Here is a 20,662-nt window from a genome sequence, read left to right on the forward strand (position 1 = left end):
TCTGCCTAGTTCCCCCTCCAACTTCATCCCAGAGACAGGCCTGGACACCACTCAGTCTCTTTAATCTGTGAGGTTACTGACATCATTATAAAGAAAGCCAAGGGGTACTAACTAGCAGGGCCAGACTCCAGGGTTAAGCGGGGATTTGGGCAGAAGTCTCTGGGGTAAGGGTGATGAGGGAATTGCTGGCCTGTGCAAGCTCAGAGATGGACACACGTCCTCGTTGTCGGATGAACTGGGCCACAGCTGCCATCTCCTCAGGTGTGATGTAGATGAATTTGCCACGGTCATCAATCACACCTGAAAAGACAAAAGTGGCACAAGTAACTGGACCCCCCAGCTCCTTCCACCTCTAAGATCCTTATACTCTGGAATATACTCCCACTTTGAAGCCCCTGCCTCCTCAAGGTTAGTTCATTCCCACTCTTCCCCCACCAACTTTTCAGTAGCCTACACTGATAACTGATAGGTCCAGGTGACCAGGTCTGTCCTCCCCTCTAGTCTTCCTACTCTCAATTTTTCTGGACTGGTTGGTCTTCCCTTCTGTAACTAATCTGTCACGTCTACATGTCGTGTATCTGTGTCATGTATGTGCCTTGTTGCTTGCTTGGGGTGCCCCAAGGATAGGACCTTCTATGAATCTTCTTTTCCAAAAGCCTGGTAAGCAGGACAGAATGATAAGGCCTGAATTCTAAATGTACAGCTAGGCTCCTGAAGCCTGGATGTGAATCCTGGCCCCATGGTACCCTCTTCTTCCGCACCTGTCAATGTGCCTTCAGCCAGCAGGTCCTGTACCCGGTTAATAGCATCCTGTGGAGGAGAAGGGGAACCATCTTTAGCAGGGAGCCAGAAAAAGTCAACCCTCCCAATAAAGTAGCCTTTACTCCCTAAATTCTCAGGAGATACTGCTTGAAAGTGGGAGAAGAATCCTCTCACTCTTCTAGCCCTCCCTCATGGGACTTCCTCTGGGAAGAATTTTCTCCCTGACTCCCCCTACTCTGGTGTGTCTGGACATTCCCCATTCTATCCTAGGAGAGATGCAAGTGGGGGGGTGATAGTGGTGGTGGTGCTGTTTCCCAGGAACTGGAACAGTGGGAGGCTCTGGCAAGGGACTGGGACCACAGGGAGGAGTGTTGTCATGGTAACTGGATTGGGCAGCTTCGACTGGTGATGTTTGGCTGTTTCTTTCTTGGCCTTCCTACTTCGCATGGGCTTTAGGGGTCTTGGGGGATGATCCAGACAGAGTCCCTGGTTTTGTGAGGACCAAGTCTGGCCCTGGGCCATTCAATACCCACACCTGACCCTGGTCACAGAAACCTCACCAGGGCTAACTCCATTCCTTACCTGAGTTCGCAGGCCAACATGAGATGCTAGGTCTTCCAAGAGCACAACCTTTGCCTGCTGTGGAGACAGAGACAAGGAAGCCCAGCTTGAATATCCCCAGTTTAAGGCACATGGTGGGAGGTTATATATACATTCCAGTATAGTCTAGACACCATGACTTCCAGCCTAGAGCCTGCCCTGAGGCACTTCCCTTAAGGAAGGAGGAGTTAGGGAAACATAAATTCATGGCAACTCCTCTGCCCAGGCCCTTGGAAGCTTCCTATCTGCTGGTTCTATCTCTTTCTTACTTGAAAAGGAAACAGAAAGGGATAAAGGTCCTACCCTCAAGAGAATCTCATTCTGAAAAATCTAAATACATTCACGTCAACAGCTTTAGTGCAAACATTCATTCAACAAATACTTCTTAAATGTCAGAGGAGATAAAAATTTTATATCAGAAGCACACAGCTCCTACCTTCCTAGAATCATTCCCTGTGTGTGTGTGTATGTGTGTGTGTGTGTGTGTGTGTGTGTGTGACATAAACACATTTCCATAACAGAGAGTATGACATGATAAGTTCATCAGGAAGGCACAAACCAAGTATTATGTAAAGGAAAAGAGATTTCATGTAGAATCTTGAAAATATTCATTTTATTTGGTTTTTGTTAAGTTCAGATTAAAAAAAAAATATTCTGATGTTATGTAAAATCTGAGGGGGAAGGCTGTTACTGACAGGAGGTCAGAGAAGCCTTCCTGGGGGAGGCTGGATTGGAGTAAAACTAGAACAAACATGAGACCAAAATTCCAGAGGAAAAATGGGGGGGGGAAGAATGTTTCCAATGATATTTTAGAGTCTATTGAAATGGTAGGTAGACAAGGAAATATTGCTCTTAAGTCAGGAAACAAAAGGTAGACTGGGTGGGATTGGCCAAGCAGGATCTCTGTGCCTCAGTTTCTCTAAGGACTACAGTCAGCTTCCTGAGGGCAGGGGTCTCCCCAAATCTGTGAGCTTTCAGAGCAAGATTGGACCCTGAAACTTTACTCCCCTGAAGGTTAACCCAAGGCAAGGGGAGGGTGAATTGCTGCATTTATATTTATGAATCGCTCATTTCCCATTAAACACAGAGAAAGTGCCAATTTCTGGCTGGCTGAGGCAGTGCCAGAAGGGCAGAGGAGTCAGAGGTATTGATTGTATACAAGGAGAAGAGCCAGCCAGAGCCTTGTCCTGGGGTACCTCTAAGTTCTCAGGGACTGATGGCCTATGGTCACATGAAACCCCCAAGGCCCCAGTCCTCCCTGTGTTTTCTTTAGAGTCTTACCCCGCTCAAGGTTCCTCCAGTTCACATTTTCAGTCCATTCCTTAAAGCCTCTCCAAGGTTCAGAGGACTTCACTGAGACTTTGGAGACCTCCTAATGTGTGGTCTCCCCAACTTTACAGATGAGGGAATTCAACCTGAGGAAGATTCCTATAGCTACAAGGAGCTGTAGGGGGAAAGACTGAAGACAGGACTTCAACATTACCTCATCAGGACGAGGACTGGACACTAAACAGCCAATACAGTCCCCTTCACCTATGTGGATACAAACTACTGCCATCCTCATCCCAGTAAATGGGAAAACAGAAGAAAGACTAGATCTGGAGTCAAAGGATACGGATTGAGTTCTGAGTCTGCTCTTTTTAGCTACAGGAATCTTCCCTTCCCCAGGTTGAGTGCCCTCATCTGTAAAATGTAAAATCTGTAAAAATGGAGATCAGGAGATCTCTAAAATCTCAGTGAAGTTTTCTGAACCTTGGAGAGTTTTTTTTAAACAAAGACTTTATTTATTTTGAGTTTTACAATTTCCCCCCATTATTGCTTCCCTTCCCCCCCCCCAGCAGTCTGTTAATGTTTATATTGAACCTTGGAGAGTTTTTTTTTAAGATTTTTTTTTGCAAGGCAATGGGGTTAAGTGGCTTGCCCAAGGTCACACAGCTAGGTAATTAAGTGTCTAAAGACAGATTTGAACCCAGGTACTCCTGACTCCAGGGCCAGTGCTCTAGCCACTGCTCCACATAGCCACCCCAACCTTGGAGAGTTTTGAGGAATAGACCAAAAATGTGAACTGGGAGGAACCCTGGAGGGGGGGGGGGTAGGACCCTAAAGGAAGCATAGGGAGGACTGGGGCCTTGGGAGTTTCATGTGACCATGGGCCATCAGAGCAGGCATGGGGTCCACCCTGGAGCTGGGCACAGTGAAAAGGCACCTAGGAACTGACACAGAAGGCTTTTCTTAGGTTACCATAAGGTGGGAAATTGTAGGGAGGAGGCCCACATGGATGGGCAGCTAGGGGACTCACACTGAAAGTAGCTAGAAGATACAAGGGGAGGCTGTGAGCTCTCCTCTGAGCAATCTCAGAAGGCTTCCTTTTAGGTCACTGTGGAGGGGTGGGGGGAAGCCTTTTGCAGATGTCAGTTATAAAGGGGCCTGAATTTTCAGGGGCACTTCTTGGAGGGGAGGGAAGGAGGAAATGAAATCCCACTGAAATCATCCAAGGCAGGAGTAGTCCTCTACCACAAAGCCCAACTAAGAGCTCAGAGATCCCCTATGAGTGGTAAACTTACCCAGCTCTTTACAGGGCGTACTGACACCAGCCTTTCTGTGATCCCAGACCCTTCCGATAGTTGGTGAACCCTACAGAGCCCTTCTCAGAATCATGTTTTTAAATTCATAAAATAGGATGAATTTTGAAGGAAGCAAATTATATTGAAATATAGTTATCAAAATATTTGAAGAGATAAGGTGAAAGTAAGAATCTGTAAGCTAGCAGATTACAGGATCTAGAACAGAAGGGAGCTTAGAAATCATCCAGTACCATGTCACGATTTTATAGATGGGCAAAATGAGGCCCAGAGGAGGGAAATGAGGGACTCAAATTCTCCCAGGACAGGATTCGAACTGCCTCCAGCCTGTGGTTTTTCCACTGCAGCCCACTGCCTTGTGGGAGGCACTCCCCCTGGGTTGACATCACTCTTGGGCTGTCCTTCAGACCCTTCCTGAATCAAACCACCTGTCAGTCTGTGGGAGCCAGGCTTGCTCACCACTCACTCCAGGCTTGATGGGCTTCCTTGATTGCCTGGGGCGTAGGCTGAGCCTCCCAGGGGCTGCAAGCTGGTAGATTATGCAATGATGGTTCAAAGCCACCCCCTGCTCCCTCTGCACTCACTCCCACAGTTCTTGCTGATGCTTCAGCTTCCCCCACTTTAAAGCTGTACCTGAAAACTTCCCCTCTCCCTTCTGGGGATGGGGGGAAGTGAGAAACGGAGAGTGGGAGAAAGGAAGGGGTTCAGCAGCAAAAGGGAGAACATTCCTAGGCAGTCCTGGGGAAAGGGCCCAGGAGGCTGAGGGGACATGTGGACAACTTTCTGGGTCAAGCCACAGCCCAAACAGCAGCAATTCCAGCAGCTCTCCTCTCCTGCTCCTCAACCAGGGACTCCCTAAAACAAGCCTCCGGTCTATCAGCCTGGGGCTCACTGAAGGCAGAGGCCATATCTCCTCTCTCCCTTACTATCTCCACCTGGACTGCTCTGGGTCTGAGGGAGGGATCAGAGAACACATATCAAATGACTTGGACAAACTCGTGCAAAAGAACAAGTCAGCTTCAGATGGAGGGTCTGGAAAACAGAGGAGTTGCTGAGAGACACAGACAAGTGTCTGAACACGTGCCTGCCCATGCTCTGTCGGCATCTGTAGGTACCAATGTGGCAGGGAAGCATGGATGGGTAAAGGAGGCAGCAGGCCAGCAGACATTCCCAGGACAGTCTGATGTCCTCTCCCTCCCCACCCTACACATCAGAAAGAAAGTCCTGGGTCAAAACCCAACCCCTAAAGCCTTTTACCTTAATGTAACTGATGAACTCAGTCAGGAAGCTCCGAGACTGTGGAAGATAAAGACACAAAAGGGTCAGTACAGGCTGGGCTGAGGCCTAGCAGAGGAGGTCTGCCTGAGGAGGCTTCCAGCCTGCTTCTTTGTGGCTGTGCACAAAGCCTGGAGAAGAAGGGCTGATGATGTGTCGGACTACTGAACATCACAAGACAACAAATCCTGCTCCTGACCCCTATAGGATCTCATCAACTGAGAGATAGAAAGGCCTTTGGACACCATTCAGGTCATACTCAAACCACTCCTGAACAGGAAGCCCCCCCCCCCATAAGACAGCCATGACAAGTGGGGATTGGGCCTCCAAGGTCAGGAGCTCACTGGCTTAGAAGACAACTCATTCCAGGTGCAGAGAGCTCTGAACTTGGGCAGACATCACCCTCCTCTCTCACCTACTCTTCACCCTTCCCCCCCCACCCCCAAGGTCAGCACCCATGCCATGAGAAGCTAGGAGAACACTCCCTGGACCCTGACCAGGTTCCACCTACCTGCCCACCTGGAACACCCAGTAGAGGGCCCAGGGAAGGCAGCCCCTATGGAAATTCATGGCAGGTTAATCAGTACCAGAGACATAGCTGAGAGCAATCTCTGGGAGGTCCTGCTCCCTCTCAAATGCAGAGCCTGGAGAAAGGCTCCCCCTGCCCCCTCTCTCCCATCTGCTGCCTTGCTTATATAGGTGATGCAAATTCGGAGCCCGCTCTGATGGCAGGAAGGACAGGAGGCAGGGAGGAGGTAACAGGGGACAGAGGGGAGAGAACATCTGTAGCTCTGCCCTCTGATGACAGGACTGTCCCTCAAACAGAGACTCTGTCCTGACCCCTGAAGCTGGCTCCTAGACCCAATTCCCCTAGATTCCTGCTAATTCCATCACCTCCTGCTGGCTGTCATGGGGAGCTCTGGGGAGGGGGGTCCCCCTACCTGCTCCTCTGTCATGGTCTCCTCTTCTCCCTCCTCCTCCACCACAAAGGCTTCCTTCAGCTTTAGGTACTCCTCATGCTCCCGCTGCTCCTGCTCTTGGCGGGCCTTCCTTTCCTCTGCTTCCTGCAGACAAAAAGACAAGCCTCAGTTTCCCCAAAAAATATCCTTGTGAATCCCACCAAAGGCTGAGGTCAGAGTTCCCCTAAGATCTGTGTGAGCAGAAGGCTCTCCTCCAGAAAGCAGAGCTGGGCTCTCACCTGGGAAGTCCCTTTCGAGACTCCAAGTCATCTAGAGATCCCCCTTTTCAAGGGTCACTAATGGAGGGTCAAGCCCCATCCAACACAGAGACCAGCACCATAGCCCAGGATAGGGCTCTTCCCACCTGTCCCATCCCTCAATCACCCAGGACACAGATTTCCCATCAGCATTAACCCCAGTCCACTGAATTAGCATTTATATACCCTCATAGATATGACTGAATTGGGAATACTCAGGTTATTATAGGATCCAGAGCTGGCAAGAGATAATTTAACCCAACTCCTTTCAATTTATAGATGAGGACATAGAGGCAGAATTCAAAGTCAGGTTTTCTGTCTCCAAACCCATGGGTCCTAGGTGAATGATCTGCTCTGAAGGTTAATCAAGGCCCTGAGATTCAACTCGCCTCCCCTCTGGAGACAAAGGTCCTGCTTCCTAACCCTGAGAGCACATGGCCCAACTCTGCCAGGGAAATTCTGAAACCCACCTTCTTGCAAGCTTTGCCCAGTGCCTCCATGTGGCCCTATCACCACTGTGGGGACAAGTTAAAACACACAATCTACAGATGATGGATAGACAGAAGCCCCACCTCCACAGAAGCTCCTACTCTTGGACCCCCCCCCACAAAAAAAAGATCTCAATCCAAACAGTTCTTTCCTACTGCTGGGGAAGACATCAGTGGCCCTTCATCCAGTGGACCTGCTCTGAGGAGTCTCCCTCCAGACACCTATACAAAGTACTCCAAAAAAATTCATGAATTATCTTTGCCTCCTTCCCGACTCTTTGTGATCAGCCCCAGCCCCCAAATCCATGAAATAACCCCTACTTTCTTCAAAATGTCTCTTCTATGGCTCCTTCCTTCTCCATTCCTATTGCCAGGCACCATAATTCAGTCTCTGACTTGGTTTCTCTCTCTCTCCTTACCTGTACTACAGTGCCTTCTAAGTATCCCTCCTGCTTCTAGGTTCTACCATCTCCAAATTATGTGTGTGCTGATTCTGACAGAGGTTACACTGCCTCAGTGTACATCCTACTTCCCTCTTCCATTGGGGTTCACTGAGGCCAGGGGGCTATGTCTACCTCATCAGCCCAGGAATGATTAGAACCATCTCCAAGGGGCAGGCCCCCGGCTGTTCCTGGGGCTGCTTGTCACTAGCTTTGTCATACCCATCAAAGGGAAGAAATCATCTTCCATTTAACAAGCCAGGCAGCTACAGACACTTCTCAGCCCACGTCTCCCAAGCTCTGAAGAGCCTTTGAGTTTCTCTGCCTTCCTCCCCTCATGACTAATCACTCATTGTCTAACCTTTAGCGAGGTGCCCCTCCCTGGTGTGGTAGGTAGGCAGACGTGGGCTGAAGTTGTGTATGAGGGACAGAGAGACATTCCCTCCTGCCTCCTTCCCTTCCCCAAACAATTCTCTGGGATGCAGGATAGGGTGGGGAGACGAGCAGAGCCCCTTACATGCAATATATTGAAAATCTGACTTACCTTCCCCTCAAAACTGCTTTTCTGGCAGACTTATCTGCACCCCCTTCCTGGTCACCAAAGCTCACAACCTCATCTGTCTGGACTTCTCCCTCCCTCCCAATAGGGTCAAACACTAAATCCAACGCATCCTCTTGGACTTCCCTCAGTTTACTCCCCTCTTCCGCTCTTCTCCAGCCTCTATTCTAAACTTACGACTTCATTCTATTCAATAAGCATTTATTTAGAGGCAGAGATGTGGCCCAAGGGGTCACAAAGACAACAGCAACAGTTTCTGCCTTCGAAAAGCTTGTATTCTAATCCTACAAGGTGGACTAGCTGGAGCCACTAACATCTCTTATGGTCCCTGGAGCTAAGCCTGAAAGGGAGTGAGGGAGGACCCCAAAAGGTGGTGGGAAGGCAAGAGAGCGCTCTGTGAATGGGGAGTGCTTTACAAAGGTGGGGGAAGGTGGGTGCTCCTGGAGGCCAGGTGACTAGAATGCAGTCTGTGAGGACATCTGATTTATCAAGTGCTTTTAGTTAGGTGCTATGCTGGAGACTAAAAAGCAGATTTTCCTTAGGCCATGGGTTCCACAATCGGCCTCTTCCTCAGATTATTTGAAGTGTTGCTGGCCTTTGACTTCCACTTTAGGTCCTATTTTTCTCAAGCACAGTTCTTACCACCTCACTCCTCTATCTCCCAAACCTAAAACAGCTCTGCCCTGACTGGTCTGGCATTCCAGGCCCTCCATTAGCACACTGCTTTTCTTCTCAGGCTTATTCAATTCACTTTCTTTGACCAAACTAACCAATAGCCATTCCATTTGGGACTGGATGAAAAATACAGAAGAAGGCGATCAGTAGAATAGCTATGATATACCCCATAAAACCAATGCAGCAGCCTAGTGTCTGATATACCCAAAGATGTCAGTTACTGGGAAAGGGACTCACCATTATACATAAACTGCTAGGAAAACTGGACAGCAATCTGGCAAAAATTAGGTTTAGACCAAAACCTCATGCCACACTTACACCAAGAAAAATAGCAAATGAGTAACTGACCTGATCACATCATAAAGAAATTAGAGGAACAAGGAAGAAGACTATGAATGGGAGGAGAGCTCATGACTAAACAACCATTAGAGAGGAGCACAAAAATGAACTCTGATTATATAAATTTTTTTTTTTGGTTTTTGCAAGGCAATGGGGTTAAGTGACTTGCCCAAGGTCATGTAGCCAGTGAATATCAATTGTTTGAGATTAGATTTGAACTCAGGTCCTCCTGACTCCAGAGTCAGTACTCTATCCACCGCACCACCTAGCTGCCCCAGATTATGTAAAATTTAAAAGATTTTGTCTGAATAAATCAAATGTAGCTAAAATTGGAAGGGAAACAGGTATACAGGAAAATTCTTGGCAGCAAGTTTCTCTGATGAAAGCTCAAAGTCAAGGTATATATGGAACTAATTCAAATTTATAAGACAAAGTACCATTACCTAATAGCCAAAGGATGTGAATAAGCAATTTTCAGAGAAAGAAATCCAAGCTGTCAACAACCATAAGAAAAAAGGTCATAAATCACTAATAACTATAAAATGCAATTAAAAGAACTTTAAAATTCCACCTCACACTCATCAAACTGGCAAAGATGGTGAGGAAAATGACAAATGTTGAATCAGGTTTAGGAAAACAGGAACAATTCATTGTTGGTAGTGCCAACAATTGATCTAGTCATTCTGAAAAGCAATTTGGAATGATGCCCCCAGAATTACTAAACTGTACAAAACATTTGAATCGGTAATATCAACTATTGGGCCTATGCTATAAGGAGCTCAAGCAAGGTGAAAAAAGGATCCACATACACAAAAACATATTTAGAGAATTTTGTTTCTCTAAATGGAACAGTTTTGGGTTGTAAGAATAACAAAATCGACAATTTCAGTGGAAACTTAAAAGACCTCTGCAGAGCAGATTAAGCAGAATTAGAAGAGAAATTTATACAATGAGAAAAATGTTATTAAAATCCCACAAACTTTGTATGATTGTAGAAATCTGAACAATGTAAAGATAACCCATGAGTCCAAAAGACTGAAGATGAAACTCTTGCTTCCTGCCAGAGAAGTAATGAACTTAAAATGCAGAAAGACATTTTCAGGCATGGGCAATGTGGCGACTCACTAGACTATGCATGGTTGTGAGAGGCTTTTCTCTTTCCTTCTGTCTTTTCCTTTCTCTCACTTTCTGCTCAATGGAAAAGGGGAAGTGGGAGGATAGGGAGGATATAAAATACTTTTACAAATTTAATTTAATTTAAATTCAATGAGGTAAACAAATCCTTCTCCCATCCTTCAAGGTCCAGTTATATACTGTCTCCTCCAGAAAGCCTCATTCAACTTAACTAGTTAGAAATGTGGTTTCAACTATTACCTTTAATTTTAAAAAAAATTTTAATTAAAAAAATTATTTGTAATTTTTCTATCTCTTATACTTTATTTTTTTTACTTAAGGATATGATTTCTCTTTCGTCACATTTAACTTAGATAACTATATACCATGGAAACAATGTAAAGACTAACAGACTGCCTTCTGTGGGAGATGGGGGGGGAGGAAAGCAAGATTAAGGGAAAATTTATAAAATTCAAAATAAATACATTAAAAAAAAGAAATATGGTCTCAAAAAAAAATTCAGTCTCTTTCCTCTGGAAGATTCTCTATGATTTATGTCACTAATACCATTCTGCCTGGTTTCTTAACTATAGATGTTTTGTGTTATATCCTTTGCTATTAGACTATGAGGTCTTTGGGTGACAAGTGAGTAAGAGATCATTTCTTATCCATCTTTGTTTTAACTATGTTACCTATTTAGCACTTAAAGTTTGACTATTTCTTTAGTCATATGATCTCGACCAAATTAGAATCTCAGAATCATGGAACAGGGAAAAAATTCAGAGCTCAGAAAATCCACAAGTGATCTCCAGATCAAGGGCTTTCTCTCTTCTGAGGCCCTGGGATTCCACTTTTGGACAGCTCCAAATGGTAAAAAGTTTATTTGTTTCCTTTTAGTTGAATCACAATTTGCAGCTACAGTATCTTCCCACAATGCTCTGAGTTCCGCTCTCTTCAGTCAAATAAAAAAAATCTAATCACTCTTCTACAAGACAAACCTCCCAATATTGGTGGTTTTTCCAGGCAGAACACAACTATCACTTCCTTTTCCTGGAGCCCCTGTCTCCATCAGTGCTGTGACTGCTGCAGCTCTTTTGAATCTAAGAATCCCGTGAGATATGTGGATTATGGTGTTTTGGATAGATGAGAGGCAATAGGACAACTGGGAGGAAGAACAGAAATGGAGACCCCACCATGTCAGCTGAAGGAATGATGGATGCAGAGAGGAATCAAGGGGAGAGTCCTGACAGTGGGACAGTCATGGAATACCAGTCCAGAGACCCTTAGAGGCAAAAAAGAAAGTTGTCCTGAGACAAAAATGTCCATCCCAGGTGATAATGAGGCACAGCCGGCCCACCTCAGCCTGGCCTCAAGCCTGCACAATGGAAAGGTTCCTAGGCCTGGAGGAATGAGGTCAGAGTAAAGGTGAAGGTCAAGTGTGAGGGAATGCTTCACCTTCCTTTCTTCCTCTAGACGAAGGCGCTCATCCTCTTTCTTCCGTTCCTCCTCCCGCTTGGATTCCAGGCGACGCCGCTCCTCACGCTCAGCTTCTTCTGCCTAAAGAGAGAAAACCCTATGAGGTCCAGCTTCCAGTGCTCTGCAACCACAACTATGCACCTGTCCTCCCCACCAGGAGAAAGAAGGGCCTGGGCCCATCCCTGGATGAGAAGGCTGAGGCACAAGTTTTATATCCAACCATGGGGAGAAGGAAGGAAGGGCAGAGTCAGGGTAAAGGAGAGAATTCCACCAGTGAGACAGAAGTCTGCCCAGCTCTCCCTGGGTCAGTCGCCCTCGAGCTTTGGCCCCCTCCTCCCACGGCCCCAGCCTGTTCACCTCTCGTTGGGCTTTCCTGGCCTGCTTCTCCTCCAGCTTCCTCTGTTTCTTGGCTCCAATTTTTCCCAATGGTTGAATTTCTGCAGGTTCATCACCGCTTTCTTCTTCCTGGGCTAGATGTGGTGAGAGGAAGACATTGGAGAGCATAGAAGAAAGCACCTTAGCAAAAGGAATGGGGGGGGGGGTTTACCTGCAGCAGACCACAGACCCTGGGCCCTGCCTTCAGGGAGCCCACTCAGCAACAGATTACATGTAGACCCAGCCATATGGATGTAGAGGTGGATGGGGTCTGCAAAGGGGCCAAAAGGAGGAAACCCTGTGTGTGGGCTGGGCAAGAACTAAACAGGCTCTAAGTTTCAGTCCAGTTCTCTGGCACAAAAGGACAAGACGCTTTCTTGTCCTTAGGTCCAAGTCCCCATCAATGTAACCTGGGACTGCTTAAAGCACTTTTTTTATCCACTGGGCCTCAGTTTCCTCATATGAAAATTAAGGATAAAAAAATCCTACTGATCTCCCAGGTCTGGAATAGGGATCCTGTGGGATCATGTGGCATAAAGGATTCAGGAAGATGAATTTTTTTTTTGTCTTTTGGTTTTGGCAAGGCAATGGGGCTGAGTGACTTGCCCAAGGTCACATAGCCAGGTAATTATTAAGAGTCTGAGGTCAAATTTGAACTCAGGTCCTCCTGACTCCAGGGCCAGTGCTCTATCCACTGAGCCATCTAGCTGCCTCTGAATATGGATTTTTGGTCAATCAATAAAGCAGATTATCAAGAGAAAGAATGGCTGATTTGCAGGGATTCAAGTCCCAACTCAGCTACATTCTACCTGGGTGACCTTGGGCAAGTCCTTTACCTCTCTGGGCATGAAGGAGTTTAAATAGAAAATCTGTGGATTCACTCAACTCTAAATCCCATGACCCTCCAGAGCTGTGCTCCATATGTAACTCCACTTACAGATCTCCCTCTCTTCTTTTTTTTTAAAAGGTTGTTTTGTAAGGCAATGGGGTTAAGTGGCTTACCCAAGGCCACACAGCTAGGTAATTATTACGGCCGTATTTGAACTCAGGTCCTCCTGACTCCAGGGCCAGTGCTCTATCCACTGCACCACCTAGCCACCCCTCTCTCCCTCTCTTCTTTTACGTCTCAGCTTAACAACCACTTTCTGGACTGGGTCTTTCCCAACTCCCTCAATTGCTTGTGCTCTCTTGGGTTTATTCAGATTATAATTACGCATGGACATACTGTCTTCTATTATCTTTTTTGTACTTTTATCCTCAGGGTTACCATTGTGACTGGAATGCAACAAGTGCTGAATAATGTGCTTTAAATTGATGGATCACTTCCTATTGGTACAAGGTCCCTTGGGATGCAAAGTGGAGTACCCAATGCCCATTAGAGTTCTGGGGGAGTATGAGAGAAAAGCACCAGGAGGAATGATCAGGATGACTGAGAATGCTCCTTTCTTCTGAGCCTCAGTTTCCCTGTTTATAAAATGAAAGATTCCACCTCAAGCATTGTGGGGGACCCCTCCTGGCTTTGACACTAGAGCCATGGTAGACTGAGGCTCAGCCAGGTCTAGGGGCAGAGGGGCACCCTGAGGCAGCAGGGTCAACTGCTGAGGAGACAGCCTGGAGGAAGATGAACTGGACAAAGTGGAGGGGAAGGAGGGGTGCTGGGAGGCCAGAGGTAGAGGCAGGGCTCTCCACTACTTAGGCAGGAGGCAATGAATACCAGCATCAAAATGCTTAGCACAGGAAGCAGAACCAGAAACACTGGAGGAAGCCTTAGGGAGATGAAAGACAAGGAGTTGCCATCATCCTCCTGCCTAAACTATCTCAATATCTTCTCCATTGGCCTGTCTCCACATGCTTCATATTTTTTTGCCCAAGAAATATACTCCTGGGGGCAGCTAGGTGGTGCAGTGGATAGAGCACCAGGTCTGGAGTCAGGAAGATCTGAGTTCAAGTACTTATTAGTACTCTGGGCAAGTCACTCCGTTCCTATTTGCTTCAGTTCCTTATCTGTAAAACAGGAACACACTGGAGAAGGGAATGGCAAAACTCTCCAGGATCTTTGTCAAAAAAAAAATCCCAAAAGCTTCAGTGACTTTCCATTGCCTCCCAAAGTAAATCCTGATCTGGCATTCAAGGCCATCTGCCATCTGTTGCCAATCTAGCAGCCCAGGCTGATCTGCCACTACTCCTTTTCCTACCATTCCACAGTCTCTCCAGACTGGACCACTATTCTTCTAGCCTGTCCTACCTCTTTGACAGCTTCTCTAGGATTTTGGGCCTTGGCCTGGCTGCCCAGCCTCATTAGCCCTGGATAAGCCATCAGAAGGTTTATATATGAGAACATCTTCTGGTTTATAGCTCTCGCTCTCTCTCTCTCTCTCTCTCTCTCTCTCTCTCTCTCTCTCTCTCTCTCTCTCTCTCTCTCTCTCTCTCTTTGCTTCCTAGCTCCTTCTCCAGCCCTGCCAGATGTATCCCCCACCTCGGGCTCCAGGATCCATCTCCTGTCCTGAATTTGTCTCACCTAAAACGCTAGAAGAGTAAAGGGAAGCCATTCTTCTTCAGTCTGACTTAACACATGGAGATCAGGGGTCTTCCATGGAATGGCTGGGAAGTGGCTCAGACACTGAACACCCAGAGCTCCAGTGGGGCAGGGGCACTACCAGTCTCCTAGGAATGGTGCTCAGAACAGACTCCATCTCAGATTCCAACATCTGATAGGAGGAGACTGAGGAGGCATCATCATGAGGGAACAATTTCTTTTCTATGCTGAGAGTCCCATCAAAGGGAGTGAGGCTGGTGGTGAGAGCCCCCCACCCCAATCCAGCATCCCTCTTGTGACACTGACCACACTCATGGCTCTGACCCCCAATCTGGCCTCCCATTGCTGCCTCCTCTCTAAGTTCCTCTGTTAGTAGTATTGATTGCAGGCAGCTCCATCTGCTCCCCAATTGCCCAATCTCCCTCAGAGCCCTGGTCTTCCAGGAGTCTTTGCAGGGCAGAGCTCCCCAGGGTAGGCCCCTCTAGCCTCAGACATGAGCCCAAGGTGAGTCAGTCAGTCCACAAATACTCCCTGGGTATCTCCCTTCTGCCAGACACTGAACTTAGCACTGTGAATAAAAACAAAGAGACCAGACACAGAACAGCACCCAGCCATCACCTTCTCTCACTTCCTCCTCTTCTTCCTCAGCCCGCTGGGCCCGGCGCTGGGCCTGAAGCCTGCTCCCCATATCTCGCCGACGCCGAGGTCTTCCTTCAGGCCTCTCGTTTTCATGTCCAAGAAGCTGGGGCCGTGGCCCCCCAACAGCCACTGCTGCCGCCTCCACATTGCGCTGATGTTCCTGATCTGCTATGGAAAGGAGAAGAGTGAAGGCTGGTGAGTCTGGTGATCTTGGTGATCTCAAGATGCCACCCCAGCCTTTGCCACCCCAGTACCACAGGCAGCAACTTTCCTGAGGCTGGCCTCAGGGGAAGCCCAGTTCAAAGAAGGGGTCCAGGGATGCAGAGTCCAGCTCTACTCCACCCCTACACTGGGATCTTCACTATCACAATTATCTCAATATCCTCTTGTCCTAAAAGTCCAACAATTCCTCTCTAACCACAGTATCCAATCTGGACTCCTGATTCTGTCATTCTAGGTCAACCTTGATCTAGACCCCCTTTCCTCTGGGACTCATCTCCTGGCTCCCCTCTGCCACAACCATCTCCTCCTGTTACCCCAAGATCTCGGTACCTTTCCCCATTCTGATTCCCTCCCATCAGAAATGGCTCTCTTGGGGCAGCTAGGTGGCATAGTGGATAAAGCGCCGGCCCTGGAGTCAGGAGTACCTGGGTTCAAATCCGGTCTCAGACACTTAATAATTACCTAGCTGTGTGGCCTTGGGCAAGCCACTTAACCCCATTTGCCTTGCAAAAACCTAAAAAAAAAAATGGCTCTCCTTTCTTGCCAATGATTCCTCCCAAAGATCCAGGTTTTGCCCTCCCTCCTCCAATAGTCCCACCTGATCTATCCAGTTCCATATAGGTTTTCCCCTGATGGGTGTTCCTAGGGTACCTCTGATCTGAGCTACCAAATCAAGGAATATACTTCTGATTGTTTTCTTGGCTTTTGAGGTGCATGAGACTCACCCCTCTGGAGTAAGTCTCCACTGGTCCCTGGCAACAGCCTTAGGGGAATGTGTGACCCACCAAATGGAAAGTAGGAGCAGGGGCTTGTGTCCATTTATAGGGCTGATCTCCAACAGGGCCACACCGAGCCCTTTCTCACAGCCCAAGACTCACTGCTCCAGTCCCCCTGGAGTTGTGCAAGCTCCTAGGTATGGGCCCCTCCAGCCTGACCAGGGAACCCATAGCACCTCAACGCAACCATCCCTTAGGGCAGGCCTTTGCTGTCTCCTGATCAGCCTCTATTTCTCAGGGCCCTCTCCTCTCCTATTCATGTTTCACACAAATGCTTGACTCTGCTTGCATTGCTCCCTTCTCCAACTCCGGGGCTCACTATGACCTCTGGGAACAAACAGCATCTCCTGCCTTGGCATTTCAGAGTCTTTCACCAGCTGGCTCCTTCCCACCTACCCACTGCCATTTAACATTACGCCCCTTCTCGCTGTTTCTCACAACCATATAACTCCAACTCAAATATGCAAGCATTAATAGGAAATGAAGATACAGTACTATCCATTACACTAAACCATGTAAAGAAAGAAAAAGATGGATTTAACCTGACAACTTTCTGTAGAGTTGAAATCAGAGACAATTCACTTTTGTCCTTATTAAGCATGGTAACTCTATAGCCTGAGAAACCTAAGTCCTGCTTAAAAGTTATACTCTATTGCTTGTTTATCATATGGTATATCTTTCCATAAGAAAATTTTGATCAAGTTTCTGGAAGAACAAATTACTAACAAATAATTATCATAAGCTGGCTCTGCCCAATCTCCAAGGGATACAAAGGAATTTTTCAAAAATGATGAAGCATATTCACACTGATTTCAAGAGCAGAAATTTTTTGTATTGTTAATAAAGTATATAAAAACAGTTGATTTCATCTTTATCTTATGCATTTTAAACTTTTACTTTTGTGCCATTTTTACAACATACCAAAGTGCATTAGAATAATAACAGAGCCATCTAACTGATAAATATTTGGATATTAGCAGCACAAGCTCAAAAATTTTTAATGAGGAGTGCCAAATCAAAACAGTTAGGGGATCGCTGCTCTAGATTATTCACTCCCTGAAGTCAGAGCCAGGACCTGTGAGTTTCCTGAAGGTAGGTCCTACATCTATTCTTCTGACAGCCCTGACCACTCCCCCTTCCCATCCCACAGCTGCTGATGGGGTATTACTCCCAGAGCACTCCCAGAGGAGGCTAGACAGATCATCCTGGAAAGCCCAACTACTTAACCAGCAGTTAACACAAAGCAGAGAGGGGTCTTGTAGCTTTAGGCCAAGAGCTAGAGGCCATTTCTAACATGTCACATGCCAGGACAAAATAGTGTGGACTTAGGTGGGGTCTACCATGTCTCCAGGCCTGCCTCCTAGGTGGGAAGTAAGAGGTGGGGGGCACTTTGGAATGGGTAGAAATGCTGGACTGGTAATGCTGTTGTGAGGCCATACTTAGGAAAGGTGACCAAACCTGGATATCCAAAAAATCCTAGGCCTAGGAGGGGAAGAGGAAAGGAGTAGAAACCAGCCCCAATTCAGGCAGTACCAGTAGGAACTGTTACGTAAATAGAAGATTGTGATTTTGCATGAAACCTTGCAGAGTGATTGCCACCCACCTCCTACCACACTGGATTTACCTACCTCCTCACCTCCCTCAGATCGTAGCTATCCCCAAGGCCCAAAATGAAAGCAGCAAAATATATGGATCACTCTCACAACAAGAGCCTGAAGGTGGCTGGGGAAGGGGAGGGTTGGGGGGAGGAAGGTCTGCCTGCAATGCTGGACAATGACAGCTGTCAAAGGGACCCCAAATGGGTCAGGAGCAAGCATCTGCACAAGAATCTGAGAGTTCAGAATGGGGATGTGGAAGTTCCAGGGAGTGTGCATGTATATAAAAGGGGATTGGGGGTGGGAATTCCTCTGTGTGCCTATGAACAGAATCTGTGCCTGCATGATGGAAAAATGGTCATTTATGTCTATCTAAGGGAGAAAAGAAATGAGAATGACAGAAAGTACGTGAAGGAGTGAACAAGAAGGAAAAGATATTTTCATGTAAGTATGAAGGAAGGAATAATGTTTTAATGATTCTCATGTCTATCATGTATTAAATAAATGAATGAAAAATTATATGAATAATAATAATAATAATAATAATAATAATAATAATAATAATAATAATGCTTGTCCTTCATTCTCAAAGAAGAGCATAACATCAGGGAGGTGCTTGCCATATCAAGCATGTGAATTGGATTTGAGTGAGGGGGTGCAGTGCTAAGTCACCAGCCTCATTTTCTCCTCCAGAGCCATCTGGGTCCAGTGGCCAGATGGGAATCAGGATGATTGAAGATGGTTCTGAATGTGAGGCAATCAGAATTAAGTGACTTGCCCAAGGTCACACAACTAATTACAGTCAAGTGTCTGAGGCCATATTCGAACACCTGTCCTGACTCCAAGGTCAGTGATCCATCTACTGTTCCATCTAGCTGCCCTGTGTGTGTGTGTGTGTGTGTGTGTGTGTGTGTGCATGTATGTATGTATATATATGGAAGAGGAAGCCAAATGTAAAGAAAGAAAATTGAATATATCTCTGTGAAAGGCACACACTTTCCTATATTTCTATTCTGATCCTCATTAGCCAGAACACTCCTATTCTCTGGGCCAGGGGCAATGATCTGAATGTCCTCAGGCTGTGGATCTCAATGGGGAAAGGGGAGGGAAGGGAAATCCCTGCTGAGAGGTTTCCTTTGTTGGGGGTGGGGCGAGGAGTCTGTGAGAAAAGCACAGGGATAATAACAATCACAACTGCTAAGGTGAGGGTTTCCAAAAGTGCTTTCTATACATGATCACATTTAACCAATCAAGAAACAGGCATTAAAGAGGGAGGCTACAGGCGAGACATAAAAGTGTATTTTTGTATAGTCCTGAAACTGACAACCTTGTAAGGGGATAAGGTATAGGAAACTAAAAAACACAAAGTTACATGGTAAGTGCAGGAAAACTGTAAAACAAAGTGATATAGTGGGCGGCTAGGTGGCGCAGTGGATAGAGCACCTGCCCTGGAGTCAGGAGTACATGAATTCAAATCCGACCTCAGACACTTAATAATGACCTAGCTGTGTGGCCTTGGGCAAGCCACATAACCCAATTTGCCTTGCAAAAAAACCCAAAATAAACAAAAAAAAAAACTAAGAAAAAGTGATATAACCTGTGGGAAGCAGGGGGAAGTAGTTGTCCAACAGAGGATCAGGAAGGGGTTGATCTGGGCTTAATACAACAGGAAAAGACCGGAAGGAGGGCCACATTCCAGCCCCACCTGGAAGCCCCCTTCCTGAAGCAGAGCTATCCAGCTTCGTTTTGAAAAAAAGCTAATAACACAGCAAGAATGCTAAGAAAGATTAACACCAGGTTGTGATGGGCCTTGAACGCTAGAGACAGAGCAGCCTGAATTTTTCATAGGTATCCGAGGGACACAGGTAAACCCAGGCACCAGGTGCACCATTCTGAACAGGTGGAAGGACACATGGAAGACCTGACAAGAGGCTGGACTGGAGAGGAGGAAAGGTCGGAGATTCGCAGAGATGGGACAACCTTGGTAAACTGGGGGAAAGTCTAATTAAAGGTAAGCGTATGAAAAGGGGGGACAGGTGAGATAGGGAGAAACAGCAGGGTCAGAGGCAAGAGCAGGCTGGGATCTGGGGGGGTCAGTGGGGTTCCTGGGTGATGCACGGGAAGATGCAGGCGGAGGGGGTAGGATCGTCACCCCTTGGGGGTTCCTGATCGACTAAAAGGGGGGAGGCAGCTTCATGAAGCGGGTAAGAGTAGTACGAGTTTGTACGAACTTGACCCCGACCCCACCCCGGAAGACCGGGCTCCACGTGCACAGGGTACTCGGCGAGCCCACGGTGGCTCTCGGCCAATCAGGAGACAGAAAGAGCCAATGGGCGGGGAGAGGAGACCGAACTACATGCCGGGAGTTGTGGTTTCTGCTTCGCCCGGACCGGAAGCTCGTCACATCGACCGAGCTGGAAACCTCAGCGGCCTGACAGGGCCGGAGAACCCAAGAGGGAGACGGGCTGAGAGGAAGACGAACAGCCCCAGGGCGCTGGCGGAGTCTCCTACCTGTTGTCGCCTGTTCCCGAATACGGGTCACAAAAATAATGAGAGTTATGAGCAGCACCGCGGCCACTACGTAGAGCACCGGGTCCATCATCCCGCCTCCTTCCCGGCAGCGCTCGCGACGGGGGCGTGACCCACCCGCCCGCATCAGGGCTCCGCCCCCGCTCGCTGATAGGCCGTCCTCAGAAAGGCCCTTATAGGTTACCAAAGTTCACCCACTCCACCAATCAGAGGGACGCGTCCCTCGCACACTAACCGGCCCGCCAGAGGTTCCCCGCTATGCCCGCCTACCGATCCCTGATAGGCTGCTTCTCTGCCAATGCCTGTCCGTCATGGATACCCGCTGCCAGTCCCGCCCCGCCCTGGCTGGTCCTCGGCTGGCACAGTCCCTGCTTGCTACAAGTCCTTCTCCCGCCAGCGTAGCCATTAGGAAGGTCGCGAAGTGCAAATCTCTCTTTCTTGTCCTCTACGTTATTCTTCGAGACC

At 47.5% G+C, this 20,662-nt stretch overlaps 1 protein-coding gene across 2 annotated transcripts; it reads right to left on the reverse strand.

Moving 5' to 3' along the window:
- Window positions 1-45: 45 nt before the first annotated feature.
- Window positions 46-20,328, reverse strand: DDRGK1 (DDRGK domain containing 1). Of its 2 annotated transcripts, none has more exons than XM_074230087.1 (9): window positions 20,180-20,328; window positions 15,055-15,240; window positions 11,883-11,995; window positions 11,505-11,606; window positions 6,161-6,283; window positions 5,202-5,240; window positions 1,345-1,401; window positions 762-810; window positions 46-300 (listed from the first exon to the last, which is right to left on the reverse strand). In XM_074230087.1, the coding sequence occupies exons 1-9, from the start codon at window positions 20,322-20,324 to the stop codon at window positions 134-136; spliced, it is 981 nt and encodes a 326-aa protein (XP_074086188.1). In that variant the 5' UTR covers window positions 20,325-20,328; the 3' UTR covers window positions 46-133. The 2 variants fall into 2 exon arrangements, with proteins under 2 accessions (XP_074086188.1, XP_074086187.1); XM_074230086.1 differs by having other exon boundaries at window positions 15,055-15,243.
- Between the last annotated feature and the right edge of the window lie 334 nt (window positions 20,329-20,662).

The sequence above is a fragment of the Macrotis lagotis genome, chromosome 3, assembly GCF_037893015.1.
Source record: "Macrotis lagotis isolate mMagLag1 chromosome 3, bilby.v1.9.chrom.fasta, whole genome shotgun sequence".
Lineage (NCBI taxonomy): Eukaryota > Metazoa > Chordata > Mammalia > Peramelemorphia > Peramelidae > Macrotis > Macrotis lagotis.

Bases quoted from the DNA above. Each gene is read 5' to 3' on its own strand.
- DDRGK1 (XM_074230086.1), bottom strand. From the start codon at position 20,324: ATGCGGGCGGGTGGGTCACGCCCCCGTCGCGAGCGCTGCCGGGAAGGA. The intron at 15,244-20,179 runs GTAGGAGACTCC...TCCTTTCCATAG, and splicing joins TCGGGAACAGGCGACAACAG to CAGATCAGGAACATCAGCGC. The intron at 6,284-11,504 runs GTGAAGCATTCC...TTTTGTCTGCAG, and splicing joins GTCTAGAGGAAGAAAGGAAG to GAAGCAGAGGAAAGGAAGGC.